Here is a 24,151-nt window from a genome sequence, read left to right on the forward strand (position 1 = left end):
GAATCCAAGAGTACCCTCCAAAGACTCTAAAATACTCTAGAAATTGCGTCCCCTGGTTGTGAGCTAGCCCTCTGAATCAAAGCCCCAAACATCTGTCCCTCAAGACCATACTTCTTGTCCTTCCACCTCTGTCAGGTGATACATAAAAGACAAATGTTCCTAGATGTCCCCAGAGAAGGCCACAAGCTGCTCAATCTCTCTCTGAGTAGAAGATGCAGGGAGGGGAAGGAGGGCCAGGGCAGCATGCTGTCTGTCTAGCAGCGGGAGGCAGAAGTGGAGACCATGGAGGCAGCTGATGCTGGGAGCCCAAGAAGCCGAAAGGCAAGTTGTTCCTTCTGCCCCTTGAAATTTCTTCCTCCAGGGACTGAAGGAAGAACTGGCATTATGGTCATTCCAGGATGTGGGATTCCCCAAAAGCGACACTGCAAATTTCTTTTTAATATTTTATTTTTATTTATTTATATTTTTTGTATTAAAGTGGGGGAGGGAGAGAGAGAGAGAATGTGTTCACCAAGGCTTCTAAGGCACTGCAAATGAACGCCAGACACATGTGCCACCTTGTGCATCTGGCTTATGTGGGTTCTGGAGAATCCAACCTGGGTCCTTAGGTTTGCAGGCAAGCGCCTTAACTGCCAAGCCATCTCTCCAGCCCCGACACTGCAAATTTCTAATGGGTCTTAGCTTCTAGCAAGAATGACTTTTGCTCAAGGTGCTTCATGGTGAGAAATTCATAGCAGGCAAATCCTTAGAGGAAAATGAACATTTAACTTTTCTTTTGTCCTCCATCCCTCATTCCACTTGTTTCTCCTGTATTTTGACCACTAACACAGTTATTTAACAGATTAAGGGGATGTCCTGATACATTGAGGTTTGGGTGTGTTTCCATCAGCTACTGCTATTAACCGAGGGGACCGACCGAGTGGTGTAGATGCTGGAGTGAGGTTTCACCGATGCCTTTCACTTCGCTGTGAACTAGTCACAGCTGCTCCCGGGGGGGACTCCAGGCTTCCCGCCCCAGATGTCTCGCCTGCTCCTGCTCGGAGCTCCTCATCTCTCCAGACTGTTAGCTGGACTAGCGGCTCGCCAGCCCTTCCAGCTCAAGGGCCAACGGAGGGTTTTAACCGTGTTACTTGCCCCACCCACTCTGTATTCACTAAGCACCTTTACTGAGATACACGGCACAGGTAGGGAGAAGCCCCCCCCCCCCCAGCCTAGGTGTGTGTGTGGTTAGATGTGCTTGCAGTTCTGACAATGAACTCGGTCAACCTGTGTCCAGAGCCCCCTTCCCCCTGTAACCCTGGCCCAGTCCTGACCGGGACCCTAGATGCTCATGGCAGAGCTTTGTGAGTCTCGGCTGAGAGTCTGCAGGGGGAGATTTGTACTCAGCCACGCATCTCTCTGTTATCCCATGGGGTGCAGGGCTGGAGACCTCTCATCCTCATGGCTCCATGGTGGTACTGTATGTGTGACTGCAGCATTTTATGCATTGACCCGACGGATGGATACTATATGGTTTTCTGGTTGAAGCTGTTCCGATTAGCACTCCTAGAATCATTTATATGTGTGTTTGTATGTTTATTAGGTGCATACATGACAACAGAATGATCAGGTTTGAGTTCAAAGGTATGTCACATTTCCCAATGGGAATGTATATGAATTTAGCTTTTCCCACATGGTCATTAAACATTTTATTTATTTTCATTTCAGCCATGTTGTTGGATATGTACTGCTAATTATATTGTCCATTTTTAAATAAGTGAAAGTGAAAAGGAGAAAGTTGACACCCCAAGGCCTCCAGGCACTGAAATAGAACTCCAGATGCATGCACCACCTTATGCCCATGTACAGCCTTGCGTGCTCACATCACCTTGTGCAACTGGCTTTCGTGGGATCTGGCGAGGCGAACACGGGTCCATAGGCTTTGCAGGCAAACACCTTAACTGCTGAGACATCTCTCCAGCCCTAAATTGTCCTTCTTAAACTTGCCTGTTCATATCCAGTCAAGCTGATCACCTTGGCCACCAACACTGCTTGGTGCCTTGCATAACCAGCGTTATTCTTAAGGATCAGTGTCTGTCATACTGGTTATTAAATATTTCATTAACTACTATTTGCTATGTCAGCTCTCTTGAAATAAAGCATATATATTTTTATAGACATTTCCTTTTATGTATTTATTTTTTAACTTGAGAGAACGAGAAAGAGGATGGGTACACCAGAGGCTCTAGCCACTGCAAATAAATTCAAGACGCATGTGCCACCTTGTGCATCTGGCTTATGTGGGTACTGGGGAATTGAACTTGGGTCCTTAGGCTTCACAGGCAAGCACCTCAAACAGTGAGCCATCTCTCAGCCCAAAGCATATATTTTTAAGGGCATAAAGTCTGTGGCTTCCACCTGGGTAGATAACAGTGCAGGGTCACCATCAATAGCCCCCAGGAGTTCCTCTGTGGGCTCTTCTCCTCATCCCATTGCTGTTCCCAAACCCTGTCTCCAGGCCATCACTGGTGCTATTGACCACTTCCTAAAATGTCCTTCTTACATCTTTACGTCTTTTGCCCATAATCACTGGCATCCATCTACACTGTAGCTAAATCAGCAGCTCGTTCCCTTTGCTTTCCAAGAAGTAAAGTGGGCACACCAGTTTACCCACTCCTCTGTTGACAGATAGATGAGTTGCTTCCAGGATATATAATCTCAGAACTTGGGAGGCAGAGGTAGGAGGATCACTGTGAGTTCAAGGCCAGCCCGGGATAGAGCAAGACCCTACCTCAAAAAGAAAACAGTGGAAGCTGCAGTAAACATAGATGATGTCATATAGAAACAGGCTTCAGGGCTGGAGAGATGTTAAGGAGCTTGCTGTAAAGCCTAAGGATGCAGGTTTGATTCCCTAGAGCCCACATAAGCCAGATGCAAAGGTGGTGCATGCTTCTGGAGTTCTTTTGCAGTGGCTAGAGGCCCTGGTGCATCCCTTCTCCCCGGCCTTTCAATGAATAAATAAAAATATTTTTCTATAACAAGGAAAGAAATAGACTGCAATGTCTCCTAAATAAGTATCTGAAAACAGAATGACCAAGCTGTTTGGAAAGTCCATGTTTAGAAAGCTCCCACTCTCTTCAAAGTGGTTGCATGCGGCTGGGCCTCTAACAGCAGGGTGTAGGAGGTTGGTTTTGCCACAGCCTCGGCCATCTCCTGCGTCAGCAATCTCAGTGGCTGTGTGGTGTCTCACTAATGACTAATGGAGTAGAGTATCTTTCCATGGGCTTATTGCCTTTGGTGACACTTTTGTTCAAACCGTTTCCTGGTGAGGGTGACTGAAAATGCTCAGTTACTGCTGAATTTCCAGATTTCCTTATTCTGAATCCTAGATTATGAGATGCAAACTTTTCACAATTTTTATCCTAGTTTTGTCTTCTCATCATTTTTTTAGTCTTACAAATAAGAGTTTTCACTTGTGATCAAGTCCAAACTCTCACTGTAGTGTTCTTTTGTTGTTGGTTTGTTTGTTTTTCTTTTTTTATTTTTTGAGGTAGGATTTTGCTGTAGACCAGGCTGACTTGGAATTCACTATATAGTCTAGGGTAGCCTTGAACTCACAACGATCCTCCTACTGCTGTCTCCCGAGTGCTGGGATTTAAGATGTGCGCCACCATACTCAGCTTCATTTTATTGTTTTAATGTGTTATGCTTTCGTGTTATATATCTTAGGAATCTTTGTGCCCCCAGGGCCACAAGCTTTTCTCCTATGTTTTCTTCTAAAAATTTTATAATTTTACGCTTTGCACTAAGGCACATGATCCTTTTTATTTAAATTTTTACATGCTGTGGGCTATGAATTATTTTGCTTTGTTTTGCAATAGATTTTTGATTATACCAGAGCCATTTTACTTTTTTGCATTTTTTTTATTTTGGAAAGAGAGAAGGAATTGGTGCACTAGGGCCTCAGCCACTGCAATCGAATTCTGAACACATGCGCCACCTAGTGAGCATGTTCGACCTTGCGCTTGCCTCACTGCATGTCTGTCTAACATGGGATCTGGAAAGTCAAACATGGATCCTTAGGCTTTGCAGGCAAGAACCTTAACCCATGAGCCATCTCTCCAGCCCCATTTTTTTGTATTGTGTGTGTGTGTGTACATGCGTGCCTATGGAAGCCAGAGGTTGACATTGAATGTCTTCCTCAGTCACTCTCCACATTATGTACTGAGGCAAGTCTCTCACTTGAACCCAAGGCGCACCGACTCAGGTAATCTATTCAGCCTGCTTGCCCTAGGGATCATGTGACTCCTCTCCCACATGCTGGATTGCAGGAAGCTGCCACAGCTGCCCAGCATTTACTTGGATGCTGGATTCCAAACTCCAATTCTCACATTAGTGCAAAAAGCTCTTTCTCCACTGAGCCAGCTTCCAGCCACTGAAAACAGTGTCCTTTCCCATGTAGGTTGCACTTGCTCATCGGTGCCTGAAAATCACAAAGCTTATGCCATAGATGTCACTTTATGTTAATGTCTTCTAATAATTAGTTCTGATTTTTATTTTATTTATAATAGAGTCATTCTAATTGCTTTGAAACTGTCAATCATAATTTTTACCAATTTTAATTCTTTATTTTTACATTTGTAATTTTTATTTATTTATTTAAGAGAGAGAAATAGGGCTGGAGGGATGGCTCAGCAGCTGAGGTGCTTGCCTGCAAAGACTAATGACCCGGGTTCGATTCCCCAGTACCCATGTAAACGCCAGATGCACAAAGTGGAACATGCATCTGGAGTTTGTTTCCAGCATGTCCATTCTCTCTCTGTGTCTGCCTCTCTTCTCTCTCTCTCTGCTTGCAAATAAATAAATAAAAATTTTAGGGCTGGAGAGATGGTTTAGCGGTTAAGCGCTTGCCTGTGAAGCCTAAGGACCCCGGTTCGAGGCTCGGTTCCCCAGGTCCCACGTTAGCCAGATGCACAAGGGGGCGCACACGTCTGGAGTTCGTTTGCAGAGGCTGGAAGCCCTGGCACGCCCATTCTCTCTCTCCCTCTATCTGTCTTTCTCTCTGTGTCTGTTGCTCTCAAATAAATAAATAAAAAATATTAAAAAAAAAAAAATTTAAAAAGCCAGGCATGCTGGCACATGCCTTTAACCACAGTACTCAGGAGGCAGATGTAGGAGGATTACTATGAGTTCGAGGCCACCCTGAGACTACATAGTGAATTCCATCCAGATCAGCCTGGGCTAGAGCCAGACCCTACCTTGAAAAACAAAAATAAATAAATAAATTAATTAATTAATTAATTAAATTAAAAAGAGAAAAAGAAAATATAAGTACACCAAGGCCTCTTGCCACTATAAAATAACTCCAGACACATGTGCCACTTTGTGCATCTGGCTTTAGGTGGGCATTTGAGACTCAAACCCAGGCTGTAAGCCTTTATAAGCAAGCACCTATAACCACGGAACCATCTCTCTACCTCCAATTTTAATTTTTGTCCAAATTGTACATGGTTCTATTGATTAATATCCTCCAAGAAGAGGGCTGCTCATTCATTCATTCATTCATTTGTTTGCTGAGAGAAGACTCTTTCTATTTCTATTCTCCTAACTGGGGTAATAGCAGCATCCTGGATTGTGTTATCATAATTAAGGAGACATTACTCAGAGTAAGATAGTCAATATAGTAAAGATGTGCCAGGAAGGTCTATATTTAAAACGCTCCTAGCCAAGGGCACAGCAATAAGTAAGACCTAGTGTCTCATTTTAATTGAAGTCATTACTGTCTCGATTAAGGCAATGTTAAAAAAAAAAAAACTGAAAAAAGTGATGAAGTTGTACTGCTATCTAATCAAAGAGGATTTCAGAGCAAAAAGAAACTCAAAGACACTGAAGAAATGTATTTGAAAAATAGCTTTGGAGGGTTCTTAGAGTATTGGAATGGGAACTTCAGACCATGAGGACCTGACCTCCTGGCCCTCCTTTAAGCCAGCCTCATGGATTAGTAATGCACGATTAAAGCCAGCATTTTCTCCCTGAAGGCACAGGTTCTAAGTCCTCACATCTTTGTGGTGTACAGTTTCTGCTGTAATCTATCAACCGTACTGTACAAAAGAAGCCATAGACAATCTATAAACAAATACAAGCTAATTTACTGTACGCCGGGGTGTTTGATTTTACAACAGCAGGTGGAAGGGGAGATTCAGCCTGGACACTTCAAAGGGGCACTGTGTTAGTGACTTTCGTGTTACTGTGACCAGATACTTGACAGAACAACCTGAGGGAGGATATTTTTCGGCCCATCACGTTGGAAGAGGTGTGGTGAACTGGTTTCACCCACGATGGAGGGAGCCTGGGGTACAGCTGCGCACATGGTGGTATGCTTGAAAGCAAAATGTCCTCCATAGACCGATGCATTTGAATACTTAACCCATAGCTTGTGGTACTGTTCTGGAAGGTTGTGGGACCTCTAGGAGATGGATTCTTGCTGAAGGAAGTGTGTGCTTGGGGGTGGGACTTCAGGTCTTTTCAGGACTAGAGAGATGGCTCAGCAGTTAAGGCACTTGCCTGCAAAGCCAAAGAACCCAGGTTTGAATTCCCCAAGGCCCACGTAAGCCAGAGGCACAGGGTGGTGCATGTATCTGGAGGATGTTTGCAGTAGCCAAAGACTCTGCACCCCTTTCTCTGTCTCCCTCTCTTTCTCTTTAAAGAAAAAGAAAAGCCGGGCGTGGTGGCACACGCCTTTAATCACCAGCACTCGGGAGGCAGAGGTAGGAGGATCGCCAAGAGTTCGAGGCCACCCTGAGACTACATAGTGAATTCCAGGTCAGCCTGAGCCAAAGTGAGACCCTACCTCGAAAAACCAAAAAAAAAAAAAAAAAAAAGAAAGAAAAAGAAAAGGTTTCCCAGCCTAGCCTTGCTTGCTGTTCTCTCTCTACTTCCTCCCCATTGATGCAATACGGGGACACCAGCTCCCTGCCCCTGCCAGGCCTTCCACAGCATGATGGAATCTCCTAGAAACTGTAAGCCAAAACTCAACCCTTTCCTTCCTTAAGCTGCTTACGGCTGAGCGAACGTTTTGTTTCAGCAACAAGAGAGTAACTGATGCACATGGTATGGACCAGGAAGCAGGGAACCCCAGGCCCACTCCAGGGTGGTATCATCTTTAAAGGCCAGCCCCTAGGGACTTGCTTTCACCAGCCAAGCGCTACCTCCCGCAGCATCAAAATAGCACCATGAGCTGAGGACTGAACATTCAAAGCATGAGCCTATGAGGGACACTCCAGATTCAGACCAAGACAGACACATTGGTAATTCTGTAATGGCTCCACGTGGAGCCTCTCAGCCGTGCATTTAACACCATGAGTCACAACAGCTTCTCCATGTTAACCACAGCATCAGAGATGGTCTTGCAGGCTGAGAGCAGAAAGTCAGACTGTCTTTGCTGTCCCAACTCAGTTTTGTGGGATTCACCTGTCCTTTCCATCCAGGCTGGCCACAGATCATTGGACACATTTGGTGACCGACATTTGGGACTGCCTCCCCTCCAAATACAGCCTGGCACTGAGCTTTCTTTAGAAGACACTGAATATGATCTTCACTAGAGCTCTGTCATGCTCTGCTTGCAGCCCACGTGAAAGCCAGCAGAACCTGTGCCACTTTTCTCTGAACCTGAGTATGGGTGGAAGAGAAATCAGCTATGTTCTTTGCCATAGAATATCCTCCCTGGGAGGCTGGAGACAAGAATCTAGTCCCAGCAGGGCAGAAGAAGAGGCCTTTAAAACAAGAGAAATATGACAGGGTTAAACTGATCTTCTTGAGTTGGGCATGGTGGCGCACACCTTTAATCCCAGCACTTGGGAGGCAAAGGTAGGAGGATCACTGTGAGGTTGAGGTCAGCCTGAGACTCCATAGTGAATTCCAGGTCAGCATGGGCTAGAGCAAAACCCTACCTTGAAAAATCAAAAAATAAAATTATTAAAAAAAAATATTTCAACAAAATTGAAAGGGATGTGATTAACTAGAATATAGACTACCATAATTTTAAAAGACCCCCAAATATGATGACATGAATGAGGTAAGTGCTTACTTCTCTCCTGCACGCATCGAGTCCTGCGGTCAGCAGCCCAGGCTGGGAAGACAGCTGTCACAGTTCCCTTCACCTTGCTAGTACAAAGCACCCAACAAAAAGCAGCTCATGAGAGGAAAGTTTTTAGGTTGACTTCCAGTCTGGAGGGGAAGCTTCATGAAGACCTCTGCCGTAGCAGGTGGAAACAGCAGCAGGAGAGTGAGTCAAACTACAAGATCCACCTTCAGCATCACTCACACTTCCTCCCGCAAGACTCCACCTCCCCAATTGCCACCAGCTGGGGACTAAACATTCAAAGCACATGAGTGTAGGGGGGGTCCATCTGGTTCAACCCCCCACCACACTGACCATGTTCCATAGGAACATTCTGGGGTTCACATCCCTTCCACTTTGTAAGGTCCACACAAAATGCAGCATGGTTGTAGCCTTTGTAACACCAGCTGCCTTCCGAGATGAAAGCATGCCTTGGAGCCTGCGAGCGTGAAGCCAGAGAGGCAGCTGGCCCTGTGTGTGTCCATGTGGTCTGAGGAGAAGCTGCTGAGGCTGGAGACATGTGGCTGGACTAGGAGGTCTGCTCTGAGCTGGGAGGCACTGGGAGAGGCCCGTTTGCTTGGATTCTTGTCTTAGCTCTATATCTTCAGCCACATTCCTACAAATGTAGGGCTTGTCCCCTGCCTGCAGGAGAAAAGCCAAACGAAGGTGAGGGGGAACTTCCTGCTTCCTCGGAGCTCTTGGAGGTCAGGATGCAACTTGGGTAGTGTGCCTGGAACCTTCCATACCAAGGGTGAGGGCTGCTTCCCTGAGCCACCTCAGCAGAATTCTTGTTCAGTCTGGATTCTGTGAGGACAAAGCCAAGTCCTCAGTCCAGCCCTGGTCAAGTGCAGTACTTGGAGAACCTGCCTAAACACTGGCTCCTCCTCACATCTAACTCACGAAGGGCTCTCCAGAGTAGAATGGCCCAGCAAATGGAAGGGACTGAGGGGGTCTCACATTTGGCCATGGCATTGTGACAAACAGGCAAGAGAAGCTCCTCTCTCTGTCTAGCCTTTCCTTTGCTTGCCTCCAGTGTTTGTTGATTTCGTTTTTAAAATACTTTTTAAAAATATTATTTATTTATTTGAGAGAAAGCGGAGAGAAAGAGGCAGATAGAGAGAGAGATCATACCAGGTCCTCTAGCCTCTACAAACTCCAGACGCGTGCGCCACATTGTGCATCTGGCTTACGTGGGTTCTGAGGAGTCAAACCTGGGTCCTTAGGCTTCACTGGCAAGCATGTTAACTGCTAAGCCATCTCTCTAGCCTTCACTTCCCATGTTCATTGTCCCCTCAAATTTTGGAAACCATTGCCTGGTTCTTCTCCAGGAGGGGTTTTCCAAAGCACTTCATTGAGGTAGATAGGAAGGTGGCTTTGCACTACAGTTTGAACAGAGAAAGAAAGCTGTTTAAAAATATATACTTTGGGGCTGGAGAGATAGCTTAGTGGTTAAGCTCTTGCCTGTGAAGCCTAAGGACCCCGGTTCGAGGCTCAGTTCCCCAGGTCCCACGTTAGCCAGATGCACAAGGGGGCGCACGTGTCTGGAGTTCATTTGCAGAGGCTGGAAGCCCTGGCGTGCCCATTCTCTCTCTCTCTCTCCCTCTATCTATCTTTCTCTCTGTCTCTGTCACTCTCAAATAAATAAATAATTTTAAAATATATATATATATATATATATAGTTTGTTAACATCGTGTGTTTGTGTGTGTGTGTGTGTGTGTGACATGAATGTATACATATGATTCTCTTTCCAACAGAAGTGTCTCAAGGATCCCTCTGACAGTTCCCAATCAGTCACCTCTGGCTTTGTTATTTGTATTTTTCCCTGTCAGATAGCAGAGAGAATTTAAACACCACTCCCTCTGCTTTTCTTTGGAAGTATTTGTACTTTCTACATTCCCTTTCCCAGGAGACTCTGAAGGAAATTCCTTTGGGCCTTTAGCCTTTCTCCATCCTGAAACCTTTTATTATTGTTGTTGCTTCGTTAGCATAAATCCCCAGAGATCGTTGTTGGGTCTTAGGAGTCCTTCCAGTTACAACCCCACTTAGCAGTCCTGTTTCTTTTTTACTATTTTATTTATTTATTTAACAGAGAGAGAAGCAGAGAGAGAGAAAGAAAAAGGCAGATAGAAAGATTGGGCACACCAGGGCCTCCAGCCATTGTAAATGAACTTCAGACACATGCACCACCTTGTACATCTGGCTTATGTAGATCCCAGGGAATCGAATCTGGGTTCTTTGGCTTTGCAGGCAAGTACCTTAACTATTAAGCCATCTCTCCAGCCCAAAGTCCTGTTTCTTTCTCAAAAATATTTTATTTATGTACTTATTATTTCAGAAACAGGGAGGGAGAGAGAGAGAGAGACAATGGGCACGCCAGAGCCTCCAACCACTGCAAATGAACTCCAGACACATGCGCCACCTTGTGCCTCTGACTTACATGGGTACTGGGGGACTCAAACCTGGGTCCTTTGGCTTTATAGGAAAGTGCTTTCCCCGCTAAGCCGTATCGCCAGTCCAGAAGTCCTGTTTAACAGAATCCCCAGAAGCCAAGGCCTTTAGCCCTGCTTCTGCCTCCCTATCTTTCCAGGAAGCCCTTTGGAAGGACTAGAGACAGGCAGGTGTGTGGTCTGCCAAATCTTGCTTTTGGTCCTCTTTTTACTCTATTTCATTGTCTGGTGCTGGAACGTGGGTGGGTGAGGGACCTCAGGATGTGTGGGTGCATAGTTGGGTAGGGAGATGTGGACAGTGGACAAGTGAGGGAGTGGAGAATTTTACTAACTACATAAATGGGTTGGAACATGGGTAAATAGGCCACAGTTGGATGGGTGGATATAGAGCAAATAAATGAATAGGGGCATGAGAGAGATGAATAAACAGATGGGCGAGTGGGTAGATTGGATGGGTGAATGAGACAGACAAATAATGTAATTCTTCCATCCTATGCAATACCACCGCCTTTTAATTGATGTTAAGTTCTTGTGACTGAACTCTCCTGCAGAAGAAAGCAAATCACACCATCTATTTCATGTCCTGCTCCTGTGGGGGGTGGGGAGCTTGTCAAATATCTCATTGCCTTTCTGACTCAGCGTGCACACCAGGAAATAAAAGCAGGCACTCTCTGAGACTACAGAGTGAATCCCAGGTCAGCCTGAGCTACAGTGAGACCCTACCTTGAAATAAAAATAAATAAAAAGAGAGAGCAGGCACTTCCCGAGGCATGATGGGGTTGTTCTCTCATGAACCAATCGTGCCCTGCAGAGAGCATCAGTCAGAAGGGCCGCGCATACACCTCACCTGGCAACACGGGACCACCCCAAGGCTTGTTTGTCGCCCCTCCTGAGCTGGTAACTGATGCAGAGCATAAAGCATTACCAAGCCAACATGGGCCCTACCAGAAATCCCGGCCCTCGGAAGGCGGAGGCAGGAGGATTGTTAGTTTCAGGCCAGTCTGGTCCACACAGCAAGACCGTGTCTCAGAAAAGAAGGAGGAGAAGGGGTGAAGAAGAGTATTGGTAAATACTAATCTGGGAAAAAAATCAAAATTTTAAGCTGTAAGGAAGTGTGGAGAGATAGCTTAGCGGTTAAGGTGCTTGCCTATGAATCCTAATGACCCCAGTTCGATTCCCTGGTACCCACATAAGCCAGATGTACAAGGTGTCACATGTGTCTGGAGTTCATTTACAGTGGCTGGAGGCCCTAGTGCGCCCTATCTACCTATCTATACCTATCTATCTATCTATCATCTATCTATCTATTTCTATCTGCCTCTTTTTCTCTCTCAAATAAATAAATAAAATATTATGATTGTAAGTATTGTTTCTACTGAATTCCTCTGGCTTTTGTAACACCATGCAACTGAAAACTGCTCCACCAATGCCTTCGAAGCCAGGGACTCGCTTACAAAGGCTGTTTCTGCAGCACAGAAGTGCAGTGAACCTAGGCAGGCCCTGACTCCTGGGAGCTTATTCCTCTTCCTAGGTCTTAATCACCTGATTGAAAGTGTCTGCTCAAGACTGGGGCTGGGGCTGGAGCTGGAGAGATGGCTTAGTGGTTCAAGGTGCTCACTTAGAAAGCCTGCTGGCCAGGGTTCAATTCCCCAATATCCACATAAAACCAGATGCACAGGGTGGTACATGCATCTAGAGTTCATTTGCAGGGCCAAGAGGCCCTGGCTCGCTCGCACGCTCTCACTCTCTCTCCCTCTCAACTAAATAAATAAAAATTTAAAAATCAAAATAAAGTGAGTCTTCTGAGGAGTGTCACGTGACCGCTCCTGGCTGTTTTCTCCTGCCAACACCACAGTGGAGCTATCGTGAAGCTATCGGAGTTGCAGCTGCAACAGCGTTCTCTCAGTGTGCATGCTTGTGTTGCCTCATTGAGTCTGCGCCTCCACCCTTTGCTCTAAGGACCCTTGGTCTCTGCATTTAGTGGGTGAGAGAATTAAGCTTGATGAGGTGGGACTTGGCTTAGGTCAGTCAGAAAGAAAGATGTAAAACTCTGGGTGCCGCTCACCCCCACCTCTCCAGTGGTTAAGCTGTTCTTTGGGGACACTGTGTCTGATGAACCTTTCAGCAGTGATGGAAATGGTTTATGTCAACACTGCCCCAGCAAGAGGACAACCACTAGCCATGACTTCTGCGCACTTGATGTGCAATGAATGTGACCGAGGAGCTTAGTGGAACGGTGCCATTCTAGTTAACGTAGCAGCAGTGAGGATAGGTAAGGTCTCTGACAGTGGAGTTCTGTGGCCACTGACTTGGAAATGTGACATCATGGCGAAGCACCCTTAGAATCTTCATATTTCATTCCATCTTTGAAGAGTACCTAGCTCTGTTGGCAAGCACCCCACCATTTGGGCGGCATCTCTAATCTCAGCTCATTGAGGTAAGACTAGAAAATACCAGCAGGGCTGGAAAGATGGCTTAGCAGCTAAGGGGCTTGCCTGCAAAGTGAAAGGGCCCAGGCTTGATTCTCCAGTACGCACGTAAATCCAGATGCACAAGGCGGAGCATGCATCTGAAGGGCGTTTGCAGTGGCTAGAGGCCCTGGCATGCCTATATTCTTCCTCTCTCTCTCCTCTCCTCTCCTTCTCTCAAATAAATAAAATATTTTTTAAAAATCAGGTGGAGGACTGGAGAGATGGCTTAGCAGTTAAGCGCTTGCCTATGAAGCCTAAGGACCCCGGTTCGAGGCTCGGTTCCCCAGGTCCCACGTTAGCCAGATGCACAAGGGGGCGCACGCATTTGGAGTTCGTTTGCAGAGGCTGGAAGCCCTGGCGCGCCCATTCTCTCTCTCTCTCCCTCTATCTGTCTTTCTCTCTGTGTCTGTCGCTCTCAAGTAAATAAATAAAAAATAAATAAATAAAAATTTTTAAAAATAAAAAAAAAATCAGGTGGAGCGACATAGGGAAACCATGAGCAGCTATGACACGGTGTAGTCCTGGGGGCTGTTGAGAAGCTGTGACATGGTGGAGTCACAGTGGCTGTTCTGGAGTGAGGAGCCGCCTTTTCCCTCCCCCTGGTGTTGCCTCACATGAAGGTGTTGCTAAAATGATGGGCTGTGAAGCAGGGTTTGGTAGAAAGGTGAGACAGGGGCTTCTGGGGCTAATTGTGTTTTTTGTTTGTTTATTTTGTTTTGTTTTGTTTTTGCTTATTTGGTTGATTGTGTTTTGTTTGAAACAGTGTCTCAGTATGTAGCTCAGGCTGGCCTTGAACTCATAAGTCAGCCTCCTGCTTCTCCCTCCCGAGCGCTGGGCTCGCAGGTGGGTGTCCCATGTTGTTTTGATGGCTCACACTGTCACCATGCAGGGAAGCGGTGCATCAGCCACAAGATCACAAGGAGAAATGAATGACCCTCGATTTGTTGCTGTGCTGCTAAGCACTTTGTGAGGTGAGATGTGCCCAGCGTGTGTGTTTTCAAGGTGGTCAGGCGATGGGATTCTGACAGAAAGAAGTGAGACCAAATAAAGAGGGAGAAAATCATGAGCCAAGAGAGAAAGGAAGGTGAGTCCTGTATGAAGTGATATAAAACATTCTGGAAGGATCATATAATCAAAGAGCTGTGGGGGGCTGGAGAGACACCTTAGTTGTTAAGGCACTTGCCTGCAAAGCCTAAGGATCTGGGTTTGATTCCCCAGTATGCTTGTAAAGCCAGATGCACAAGGTGGTTCATGCTTCTGGAGTTGGTTTACAGTGGCTAGAGGCCCTGGTGTGCCCATTCTATCTCAAAGAAATAAATAAATACTGTAAAAAAATTTTAAGTAAGACAGCTGTGGAATTCATCCTCATGTGACACAAATTGAAATAGGATAACACTGTCAAAGAAAGCAAATTACAATGTTAACAGAACCCAAGTGGAGGATCTGGTTCAGTAGAAGAGTGTTTACCCAGCACGTCTGAGGCCCCGGCCTCTGTCCCAGGCCTGCAAATGAAAGGACCCAGCTAAACAACCCGAGTGCACTTGTCTGTGTTTTACAGAGATGGGGACAGGCAATGTGGAATATAGAGGCCCTCAGACACATTGGTTGAGAACACAGAAGAACAAACTGCCACCTATGGACCAGGTTTGGTAAATTAATGTGTATCAAACGCTTCCTCCGTCGCACCATTCATTCACGCACAGCCCCAGCATGGTAGACAGGTCAGAGTCGGGGCCAGAGCAGGGTTCTGTGCGTTCCTTGGTGCTCTTCTGCGCCCACTGTACATGGGAGCATGGTGGCTGGTGGGGCAGAAAGTCTGAGAAGCACTGCTGGTGCTTGGCACACCCCTGCCTCAGTTTCTCTGAAGAGGCACACACATTCTCCTTACTCAACATGGATGTGCTCTATTTTTTTTCTGTTTCTATAAAAATATTTGTATTTATTTATTTATTTGAGAGAGAGAGGGAGAGAGAAAAAGAGGTAGATAAAAAGAGAGAATGGGCTGGGCGTGGTGGCACACACCTTTAATCCCAGCATTTGGGAGGCAGAAGTAGGAGGATCACCATGAGTTCGAGGCCACCCTGAGACTCCATAGTGAATTCCAGGTCAGCCTGAACTAAAGTGAAACACTACCTTGGAATAAAAAAAATAAAAATAAAAATAAAACAGAGAGAGAGGGAGAGAGAATGGGCTCACCAGGACCTCCAGTCACTGCAAATGAACTCCAGATGCATGAGCCACCTTGTGCATCTGGCTTATGTGGGTCCTGAGGAATCAAACCTGGGTCCTTAGGCTTCACAGGCAAGCACCTTAACTTCTAAACCATATCTCCAGCCCTATTTTGTTTCCCTTTGTACTGCTTGAGGTTGAACCCAGAGCCTGGGGCAGGCTAGACAAGAGCTCTAGACTGCTAAGCTAGACAGTGAGCCCCACCGTGGGCTGTCCTGACAGAATGTGTTAAGGGGACTTGAGGGGACCAGCAGGAAAACATTTTGTTGTGGTGGTGGTGGTTTGAATGTGTGTCCTGCCCAGGAGTCAGGTGTCTTATTAAAGGTTGTCGTCTGGATCTAGCCACCTAGCTGGAAGAGGCGTCACAAGGGATGGGTACGAAAGTCCAGTCCAAAGGTGTAAGAGAGTCGTGTGAACTCTGGTGGGGTCTCTGCTGGTGCTGCAGATTCGTGCTTGCTGCTTTGGGCTTTTGCTGCTTGAACATATGGACGTGGCTTCTACTGCCGACGGGACATCCCCCTGGACCTGTAGGTCTGAAATAAACCCCTTCCTCCCACAAACTGTGCCTGGACTGGACATTCATCCCAGCAACATAGAGCTGACTACAACAGTCGTATGTTTTTTCTTTTTCTTTCTTTTTTTTAAGCAAGGGAGTCATGTAGCCCAGGTTGACTTCAAACTTGCCCTGTAGGCTCTATTGGCGAAGATAACCTTGAACTTCCGATCTCCTGCCGGTACCTCTCAGGTGCTAGGACTTCAGGTGCTCATCGTCACGGCCAGTTTGTTGGTGCTGGGAATTGAACCCGGGGCTCCGTGCATGCTAGGCAAGCAACCTACCAACTGAGCTACCTCCACCGTAACACAAACATTGGAAAATCACAAAGCGATGGGCGTGTCCTTCTAAAACCACGGACAGCACCTCACTGGTGGTTCGGGCTGCACGGGTCTCGCATGCTGGGCTGTGGTTTGCCTGCAGGGCTGTCTTGGGGAGACGCGGCCAGGGTCTTGAGCGGCTGCAAGCAGGGCTGGCTGCTTACGCAGACCCACCTTTCTCCAGGAGGCTCCGGCCCCAACGTGCTCGCGGAGCGTGATTCATGGTGCTTCTCTCTCGATTGTCCAGTGGGTAATTGCCGTAAGAAAAGCAGAGAAACAGATGTACACCCTGAACCCTGGCTATAAATTCTTGTTTTATGATTATGGGTTTCAAATGTGCTGTGTCACACTGACAAACACAGTCACTCCGAGACAAAATGGCTTTGCCTCTCAAACTTTGGCTGTTTGGTTTCTGCTTTTTGTTTGTTTCATTGGGAAAAGTTTTATGAGATCATCTGTCAAACACAGAGAAAGGAGAAGAGATAGAACATATTAGAATGTTATTTTTTGGTCTACTCAAAGGATACTGGATAGACTCATTCCAACTATTTAAGTAATATTTAAAGTGGGTGTCAACAATTTAAACTTCATTATGACCAAATTAAGTAGCCCATTTTTACTTTCTACCCTATTCATTAATCTTTATAGCAAATATATATCTAGATATCTACATATATAGATATGTACTTGCTATAAAGATATATATATGTATATATATATACTAATTTTTGAGTCTTTAATTTTACTTAAAATGAAGACTTTAGTGGAAGAACCAGGTTTTCAAAAAAGTGTAGAAATTAGATTTACTGAAAAGAATTGATAAGAAGCACGTGGCTAAAATGTGAGTCAGCTTTATAAATTAATACTGAGATTAAGTAACTGCCTTAATCCTTGCTACCGACATAATTAATTTATGATGAGAAATGATGAAGCATCCAGGGAGCCCCATCGCATTAGAAGAAACCCATAATATTCTGTCCACAAGGATTTAAATACCAACCGTTCCTTTTATTTCAAGGCTCAAGTTCATTTCCTTACAACTAAGAGAACCTCAAGGTGATTATAAATTTAAATTTTCCCTGTGCAAAGAAAGAAATCACCCAGCCAGTCCTCCAGTCATTAAGACACACCCATACACACACACACACACACACACATTGTGAGGCAATAGTACAAAATGGGGAAATTTGGGAAGCAGTTCTCTCCCTTCCCATCTGGGGCTAATTCTCTAGCTTAATAAATAGTGCTATGGCTGGGGAAATGACTCAGTGGTTAAAATTGTTTCCTTACAAAGCCTGCTGACCTGGGTTTGATTCCTCAATACCCATGTAAAGCCTTATGTGCAAAGTGGCACATATATCTGGCACTCGTTTGCAGTGGCAAGAGGCTCTGGCATGCCCATACTTTACCTCGCCCTCTCTCAACTAAATAAAAATACTTTCAAAAAAGTAAGGGATCCAGGCATGGTGGCACACGCCTTTAATCCCAGTACTTGGGAGGCAGAGGCAGGAGGATCACTGTGAGTTCGAGGCCACCTTGAGACTACATAGTGAATTCCAGGTCAGTCTGGGCTAGAGCTAGACCCTACCTTGAAAAACAAACAAAAAAATGTAAAAAGAAAGAAAGAAAGAAAGAGGGGCTGGAGAGATGGCTTAGTGGTTAAGCGCTTGCCTGTGAAGCCTAAGGATCTCAGTTCAAGGCTCAGTTCCCCAGGACCCACATTAGCCAGATGCACAAGGGGGCGCATGCATCCGGAGTTCGTTTGCAGTGGCTGGAAGCCCTGGCCCACCCATTCTCTTGCTCGCTCTCTGCTTCTTTCTCTTTCTCTCTCTCATGCTCTTAAATAAATAAATATATAAGTAAATAAATAAATAAGAAAGAAAGAGAAGTGTGACAACCTCCCCAGAGCAGCTATGGAACACATGTACTCCGTGGCCTAACAAGCTTTCTCATCTCTAACTTAGTTCATTCTATTGTACTTAAAGCCTCCTTGTAGCTGCTTCCTCTGCCCACAGTCAACACTTTCACCTATCTCCAGCCCTGGGTATGAGTGAGCCTGGTCTCCAGGGAACCCAGAAGACCCTCTAAGTAAGCATTTGAAAGTATCATGGGCCAAGCATCATGGGCTTTGTGTGTCTTTGTTTTATTTATTTATTTGCAAGGGGAGAGAGAGAGAGAGAATGAATATGGGCACATCAGAGCCTCCTAGCCCTCCAGACACAATGCACCACTTTGTGCATCTGGGCTTATGTGGGTACGAATCCAAACAGTCAGGCTTTGCAAACAAGTGCCTTTAACCACTGAGCCATCTCTCCAGTCCGGCTTTGCATATCTTTAAAAATACCTTAACGGTAGTGTGTTAAATATTTTGTAAATTTCTCTGCACTCACACTGTCTTTGTAGTTAAAGGTTTTCTCTAATAAAATACCATTACAAAGTGGATGGCCATGTACAAAAGAAGGGGAGGAAGAGAGGGAGAATAACATCATTTCTGCAAAAATCTCACCCCTTTATCCCCCTCAACTTTTAAATGGCAAGGACTTGACTTGCTGAGCTGAAATTTTAAAAATATATATATATTTTATATATTCATTTGTAAGGAGAAAGAAAGGAGACTCTCGCCCCTGCAAATGGACACCAGATGCATGCGCCACTTTGTGCATTTGGCTTTACATGGGTACCTAGGCTGTCAGCCTTTCAAGAAGCACTCTTTATGGCTGAGCCACCTCTCCAGCCCCTGAAAATTGTTTTAATGCCCCTTCATTAAAGAGTCTTGCCTGGGCATATGTGACACTTATCTTTCATGTTCTACCTGGAGTGCCACGTGGCAACTGCCCTCACAGAGCAGCGTTTTTGCCAGGGTGGACTGCTCTGATAGGTTCTTCAGAGACCTGGATGCCCAAGCATTCCAGCACTGCCCAGCGCAGGACAGCAGTGGGCTCTCCCTCCCCGGCCCCTCCTTGCCTGGCTCTGTGAGAAGAATTACTGGCAAACCCTGGGGAAGCAGAGCAGGAAGAGGGGCCTTGTTCTTCCCACCTTCCTTCCATCCTGCACCATGGACACTCTTTACAGGCTGCTGTCCCTTAAAGGCCCTATGTGCACGGGCTCTGAAAATGGCTAAAAATCTTCTCCTCTGAGTTGAGTCAGCATGAGAGGTATTGAAACAAAAAAAAAAAAAAATCACACTTCTATGAGAAATGCTGTGGTGGTTTGAATCAGATGCACCCCCCTCCCTTCCGCCCCCAAAACTCATGTGTCCTGAATGCTTGGTCTGCAAATGGTGATTATTTGGGTTGGAACCTTGCTGAAGTAGGTGTGTTCTTGGGGCCAGGCTTAGGGGTGTTGTAGCCAGCTCCCCCTTGGCAGAGATCATCTCACTCTCCTGCTGCTGCTGCCCACATGCTGTGGCAGAGGTGACGTCCAGCCTCTGCTCATGCCATGCTTTCCCCTGCCATCATGGAGCTTCCCCTCGAGACTATAAGCCACAATAAACCCTCTCCTCCCACCGGCCACTTCTGGTTGGGCACTCGCCCCAGGCACAAGAAGGTGACTGCAACAAATGCTTTGATGAAACAGCCAAACGCTGGGTCTTAGAGCCAGGCATGGTGACGGTGCATGCCTTTACTCCCAGCACTCGGGAGGCAGAGGTAGAAGGATCACCATGAGTTTGAGGCCACCCTGAGACTCCATAGTGAATTCCAGGTCAGCCTCGGCTAGAGTGAGGCCCTACCTCGAGAAACAAAAAAAAACATAGGAAGGAAGGAGGGAAGGAAGGAAGGAAGGAAGGGAAGGAAGAAAGAAAGAGGGAAAGAAAATGAAAAGAAACAACCAAGATTGGACAGGACTGGTGTGGGCAAAACCTGGTCTTTACGAATGTACTTTCTCAGGCTGGGGAGGTGGCTTAGCTGGCCAGCCGGTGTTCAGTTCCCCAGCACCCACATAAAGCCAGATGTAGGAAGTGCATGGCTTGTAGATCTGGAGTTTGTTTACAACTATATGAGGCCCTAGTTTGCCCATACTTATTCATTCTCATTCTCTCATAAATAAATACATAAAAATTAAAAGCTTGCAAATATAAGACCTCATACCCAGTTTTCAAAATATGTTTCAGCATAGTGTGGTGTGTGTGTGGCAAAAGAGGCGGCCAGCAGTAGGAGGCGGCTGTGGGGGCATCAGAACCATTTGCACATTGGTTTGGGGACCCAGGGAGCTGGGTTCCGGGCCACATCTGACCTGGTGGCCTCAGGTAGACTTCCATCTCCCTGATGCAAGTTCTGGCTTCAAACAGGGGGGCAACTCACAGCTTGGGGGTATTTACAGGAGACCCTACAGGTATTATTGACCTGTGGATATTGTTATAGGTACATTACACAGATATTTTTGACCTGTGGCTATTGTTGTAGGTCCATTGTAGAGATGAGAAAACTGAGTTCCAAAGAGATTAAATACTTGTCCCAGACCACACAGCTGGCCAGTGACAGAGCTGTGCTTGAAACCAGCTCAGAGTCACTCCCAAATCCACACTACTGACTTCTATCTTGTTTCCTCCAATCAGGGTCTGGACGATCTGTGTGTTTGTGTGGGAGAGAAAGAAAGATGGGTTGAGACTAACTTGTGCATGCTCGGCCATTTCAGCCTACCTGCAGGGATGGTCCTGAAAGGTGCCCTTCTGCTGTAGAGACCAGGCCACAAACCCTTGGATGAGGATAAAAGACCAGACAATGGAAAGTTTCTGGGCCCCAGGGCAGCTGTCTTTGTGGAGGGGCCTTGCTCCCCCCCCCCCCCCCCCCCGCACACACACCTCCTGTTCTGCAGTTTAGGATTTGCCAAGTGTGTTTTGTTTTGTTTTTTATTTATTTATTTATTTTGGTTTTTCGAGGTAGGGTCTCACTGTAGCCTAGGCTGACCTGGAAGCGCTCTGTAGTCTCAGGCTGGCCTCGAACTGAACTCACGGCATACCTCCTGAGTCCTGGGATTAAAGGCGTGCACCAGCTCAAGTGTGTTTTCTTTTTTTCAGGAGTGGGGAAAGAGTTAAGTTGCAAGCACTTCCCAGGTCCCAGCCAGGAGTGCCAGCCAAGCCCAGGTGCTGGCGCTCCGCCCTGCGCGGCGGGGGTGAGGTGCTCCAAGCACACTGCGGGCAGGGTGGCCATGGGAAGCCCCCCGGATATCCCCCCCCCCCCGCCTCAGCTGCGGCTCCCTCTCCTCTCCTCTCTCTCCTCTGTTCCCTCTCTATTCCTCTCTCCTCTCTCTTTCTCTCTCTCTCCTCTGTTCCCTCTCCATTCCTCTCTTCCTCTCTGCTCGCTTTCCCTCTCTTTTCTTTTCCTCCTCCTCTCTCTCCCTCTCTGTCTCTATTCTTCTCTCCTCTCTCTCTATCCTTTCCTCCCTGTTTCTCCTCTCTGTCTCTCTCTTCCCCTCTTTCTCTCTCTCCCCTCCGTCTCTCCTTTCTCCTCGCCTCTCTCTCACTTTCTCTTCCTCTCCTCTCTCCCCACTCCTCCCTCCCTTTCTCTCTGTCTCTCTCTCCCTTCTCCTATCTCTTTCTCTCCTTCCCTCTACTCTCTCTCTCTCCTGTCTCTCCCCTCTCACCTCCCTCTCCCCCCTTCTTTCTCTCTTTCCTTCCCTCTCCTCTCTCTCTCCCCCCAACCCTTCCCACTTCTGTCTCTCTCCCTCTCCCCCCTCCTTTCTCCCACCTCTCTCTCTCTCTCTTCCTCTCTCTCTCCCCCCTCTCCTTCCCTCTACTCTCTCTCTTTTTCTCTCTGCTCCATCTCTCCCCCTCTCCATCTCTCCCTCTCTCTCCTCTCTTTCTCTCCTTCCCTCTCCTCTCTCTCTCTCTCTCCCTCTCTCTCTCTCTCTCTCTCTCTCTCTCTCTCTCTCTCTCTCTCTCTCTCTCTCTCTCTCTCCTCCCCACACCCCCCCCACGCCCCCCACCCCTCTCTCTCTCTCCCGGGCCTCTCCCTCCTCTCGCAGGGCTGCTGGGAGTTCTGAAAGCGCTGCGCTGCGCTGCGAGGATCCTGGGAGTTGGTGATGTCAGCCGGGTTGGGTCATTTGAAGGTTAGCAGCCCGGGAAGGGTTCACGGAGAGTTCACTCGCATATATTAGGCGATTCCATCTTTCATCCCGGCTGACGGCAGCGGTAGGAAGCGAGCTGCGAGCTGAGCCGCTCGAGCAGGAGGAGGAGGGTCCGTCTACTCTCCGCCCAGGGGGACCCGCGTGGCCCCGCACCGCCGCCGCCGCCGCCGCCCGGGATGCCCAGCGCGTCCACCCGCCGGCCCGGGCGCGAGTGGACACGGCGCGGCTGAAGGTCCACGCGCGATCGCGGGCGTCCGCGGACACCGGAACCCCCTGGCCCCGGCTGGACCGGCCTGGAAGATGGTCAATGGTCATTTGGATCAATTACAGGCGTTTAGCTGGCCCGTCCATCATCACTCATGACTCGAGGCCGGGACGCGCCCCCGCAGCCCAGTGGCCGTCCAGCGGGCAGAGTTTGATGGAGTTGCTGGACTTCCCCGAGCCGCCCGCCGCCCTCTGCGCACGCACCTAGGCACACGTCGGCCCAGGGAGATCATGTTCGACTGCATGGACGTTCTGTCCGTGAGCCCCGGGCAGATCCTGGACTTCTACTCGGCCAGCCCGTCCTCGTGCATGCTGCAGGAGAAGGCTCTCAAAGCCTGCCTCAGTGGATTCACTCAGACGGAATGGCAGCACCGACACACGGCGCAATGTAGGTTTATTTTTTTCCCCTCCCTCTTCTACCAATAACAATCATAATAATCGTCTGTCTTTGCATGCATGCAATAAAGACCCTGAAAATAAACTGAGTTGGTAGCAAGACAAAAGGACTTAATGGTTTAATGCTGCAGGGGGTGAGGGTGTGTGTGATATGGAGCCCTGCATATGAATTCCTTCAGCTGCAAATTTCCTCTTAGATGTTTTCTCCCCCAGTGCAGTGACCCCACCCCCCCGACTCCGGCACCCATGCACCCTTCTTGACCGCCCTACAGACTCTCAGAACCAGTTTGCAAAAATATGCATGGAGGGAGGGGGAAAGTACAGGGTAATCGCAGGACTTTGAAACATTCTTCCAGCAGAGCAGTGTGACCCACCGTGCAGTTTCAGTGCAGAAGGGGAGCGGTGGCGGGTTTAACTTGGCTGGGCTGGAGGTGAGCTCCGAAAGGTGGATGTTTCCCACCCCTCCTTGTGTATTTCAGCAGCCCAGAGTAATTAAAAGGCTACGTCTTCCTTGCGAAGCTTGCAGCCCCCTGTAGTTGGCTTTGCTTCCAATGCTTCCCGGGCTAAGGACAGGCAATATTTCTTACCGCTGACCCCAGTGCTACCTCTCAGCCACTTTGTTGGTGTAAGAAGTCCCTGTTTGGCCAGGGAACTGCAAGCAACGAGCACCCCTTGGGCTAGCTATCCATTACCCCCATATCTCGCAGTTCAGCCAGAAACCTGGACTTCTGTTGACTGTTCGGTTATCTGATACTGACATGGTGCCCAGGCTCGGCCGGTCAACAGTAGCTAAAACTGCAGGCTTGAGGAATGACCAGGAGCCCAGGCAATCCCACTTTGGGCTGCCGGGCAGAGCCTTCGGGATTCTTGGCTGTCTTGACAGTGACTGAGATAAATGGCTCAGCTATCTATCAAAATGTTTTGCGTACTCAATTTGACAATTCATTGGCGCATTAGCCTGAAAGTGACATTTTAAATCTTTGTTTTCAAAGAGGTCAAAGTTTAACTGGAAGAAATTGAGTTGTCCTAATAACATGATGGTTTGTGCAGGAAGAGAAAAGGGAGAGATTGGAGGGCCAGTAATAGCATTATAGGACACTCTGAAACTTTTTCTTCAGGGGGAGAAAAAAAAAAAGACAGGCTTCTTGGGCCAGAAAATCAACAGGTTTGTAGCTGGGGGGAAAAAAATCAATAACTATTTGATGCTAAAAACCTAGCTGTCTGACTTCAAATTTATAGAGCCATAGTAGTAGAAGATAATACCGTTTTCACAACACGTCGTAATCTTTAATTGCTTGTTACATG

The 24,151-nt window shown here is 47.3% G+C and overlaps 1 protein-coding gene across 2 annotated transcripts in view; it reads left to right on the forward strand.

Annotated features, from left to right (window-relative positions):
• The window catches only part of Rarb (retinoic acid receptor beta), a 501,591-nt gene that overhangs the window by 305,212 nt on the left and 172,228 nt on the right, over positions 1 to 24,151 (forward strand). The window contains exon 1 of one of the 2 annotated variants that reach the window (XM_004661295.3): positions 22,414 to 22,838. The exons of the other annotated variant lie outside the window; for it this stretch is intronic. Coding sequence (XP_004661352.1) covers positions 22,682 to 22,838 — 157 coding nt within the window. The 5' untranslated portion in view covers positions 22,414 to 22,681. Of the gene's footprint in view, positions 1 to 22,413; positions 22,839 to 24,151 lie in introns of those variants that run through there. 2 annotated transcript variants of the gene reach the window in all.

The sequence above is a fragment of the Jaculus jaculus genome, chromosome 16 (assembly GCF_020740685.1).
Source record: "Jaculus jaculus isolate mJacJac1 chromosome 16, mJacJac1.mat.Y.cur, whole genome shotgun sequence".
NCBI classification, from domain to species: domain Eukaryota; kingdom Metazoa; phylum Chordata; class Mammalia; order Rodentia; family Dipodidae; genus Jaculus; species Jaculus jaculus.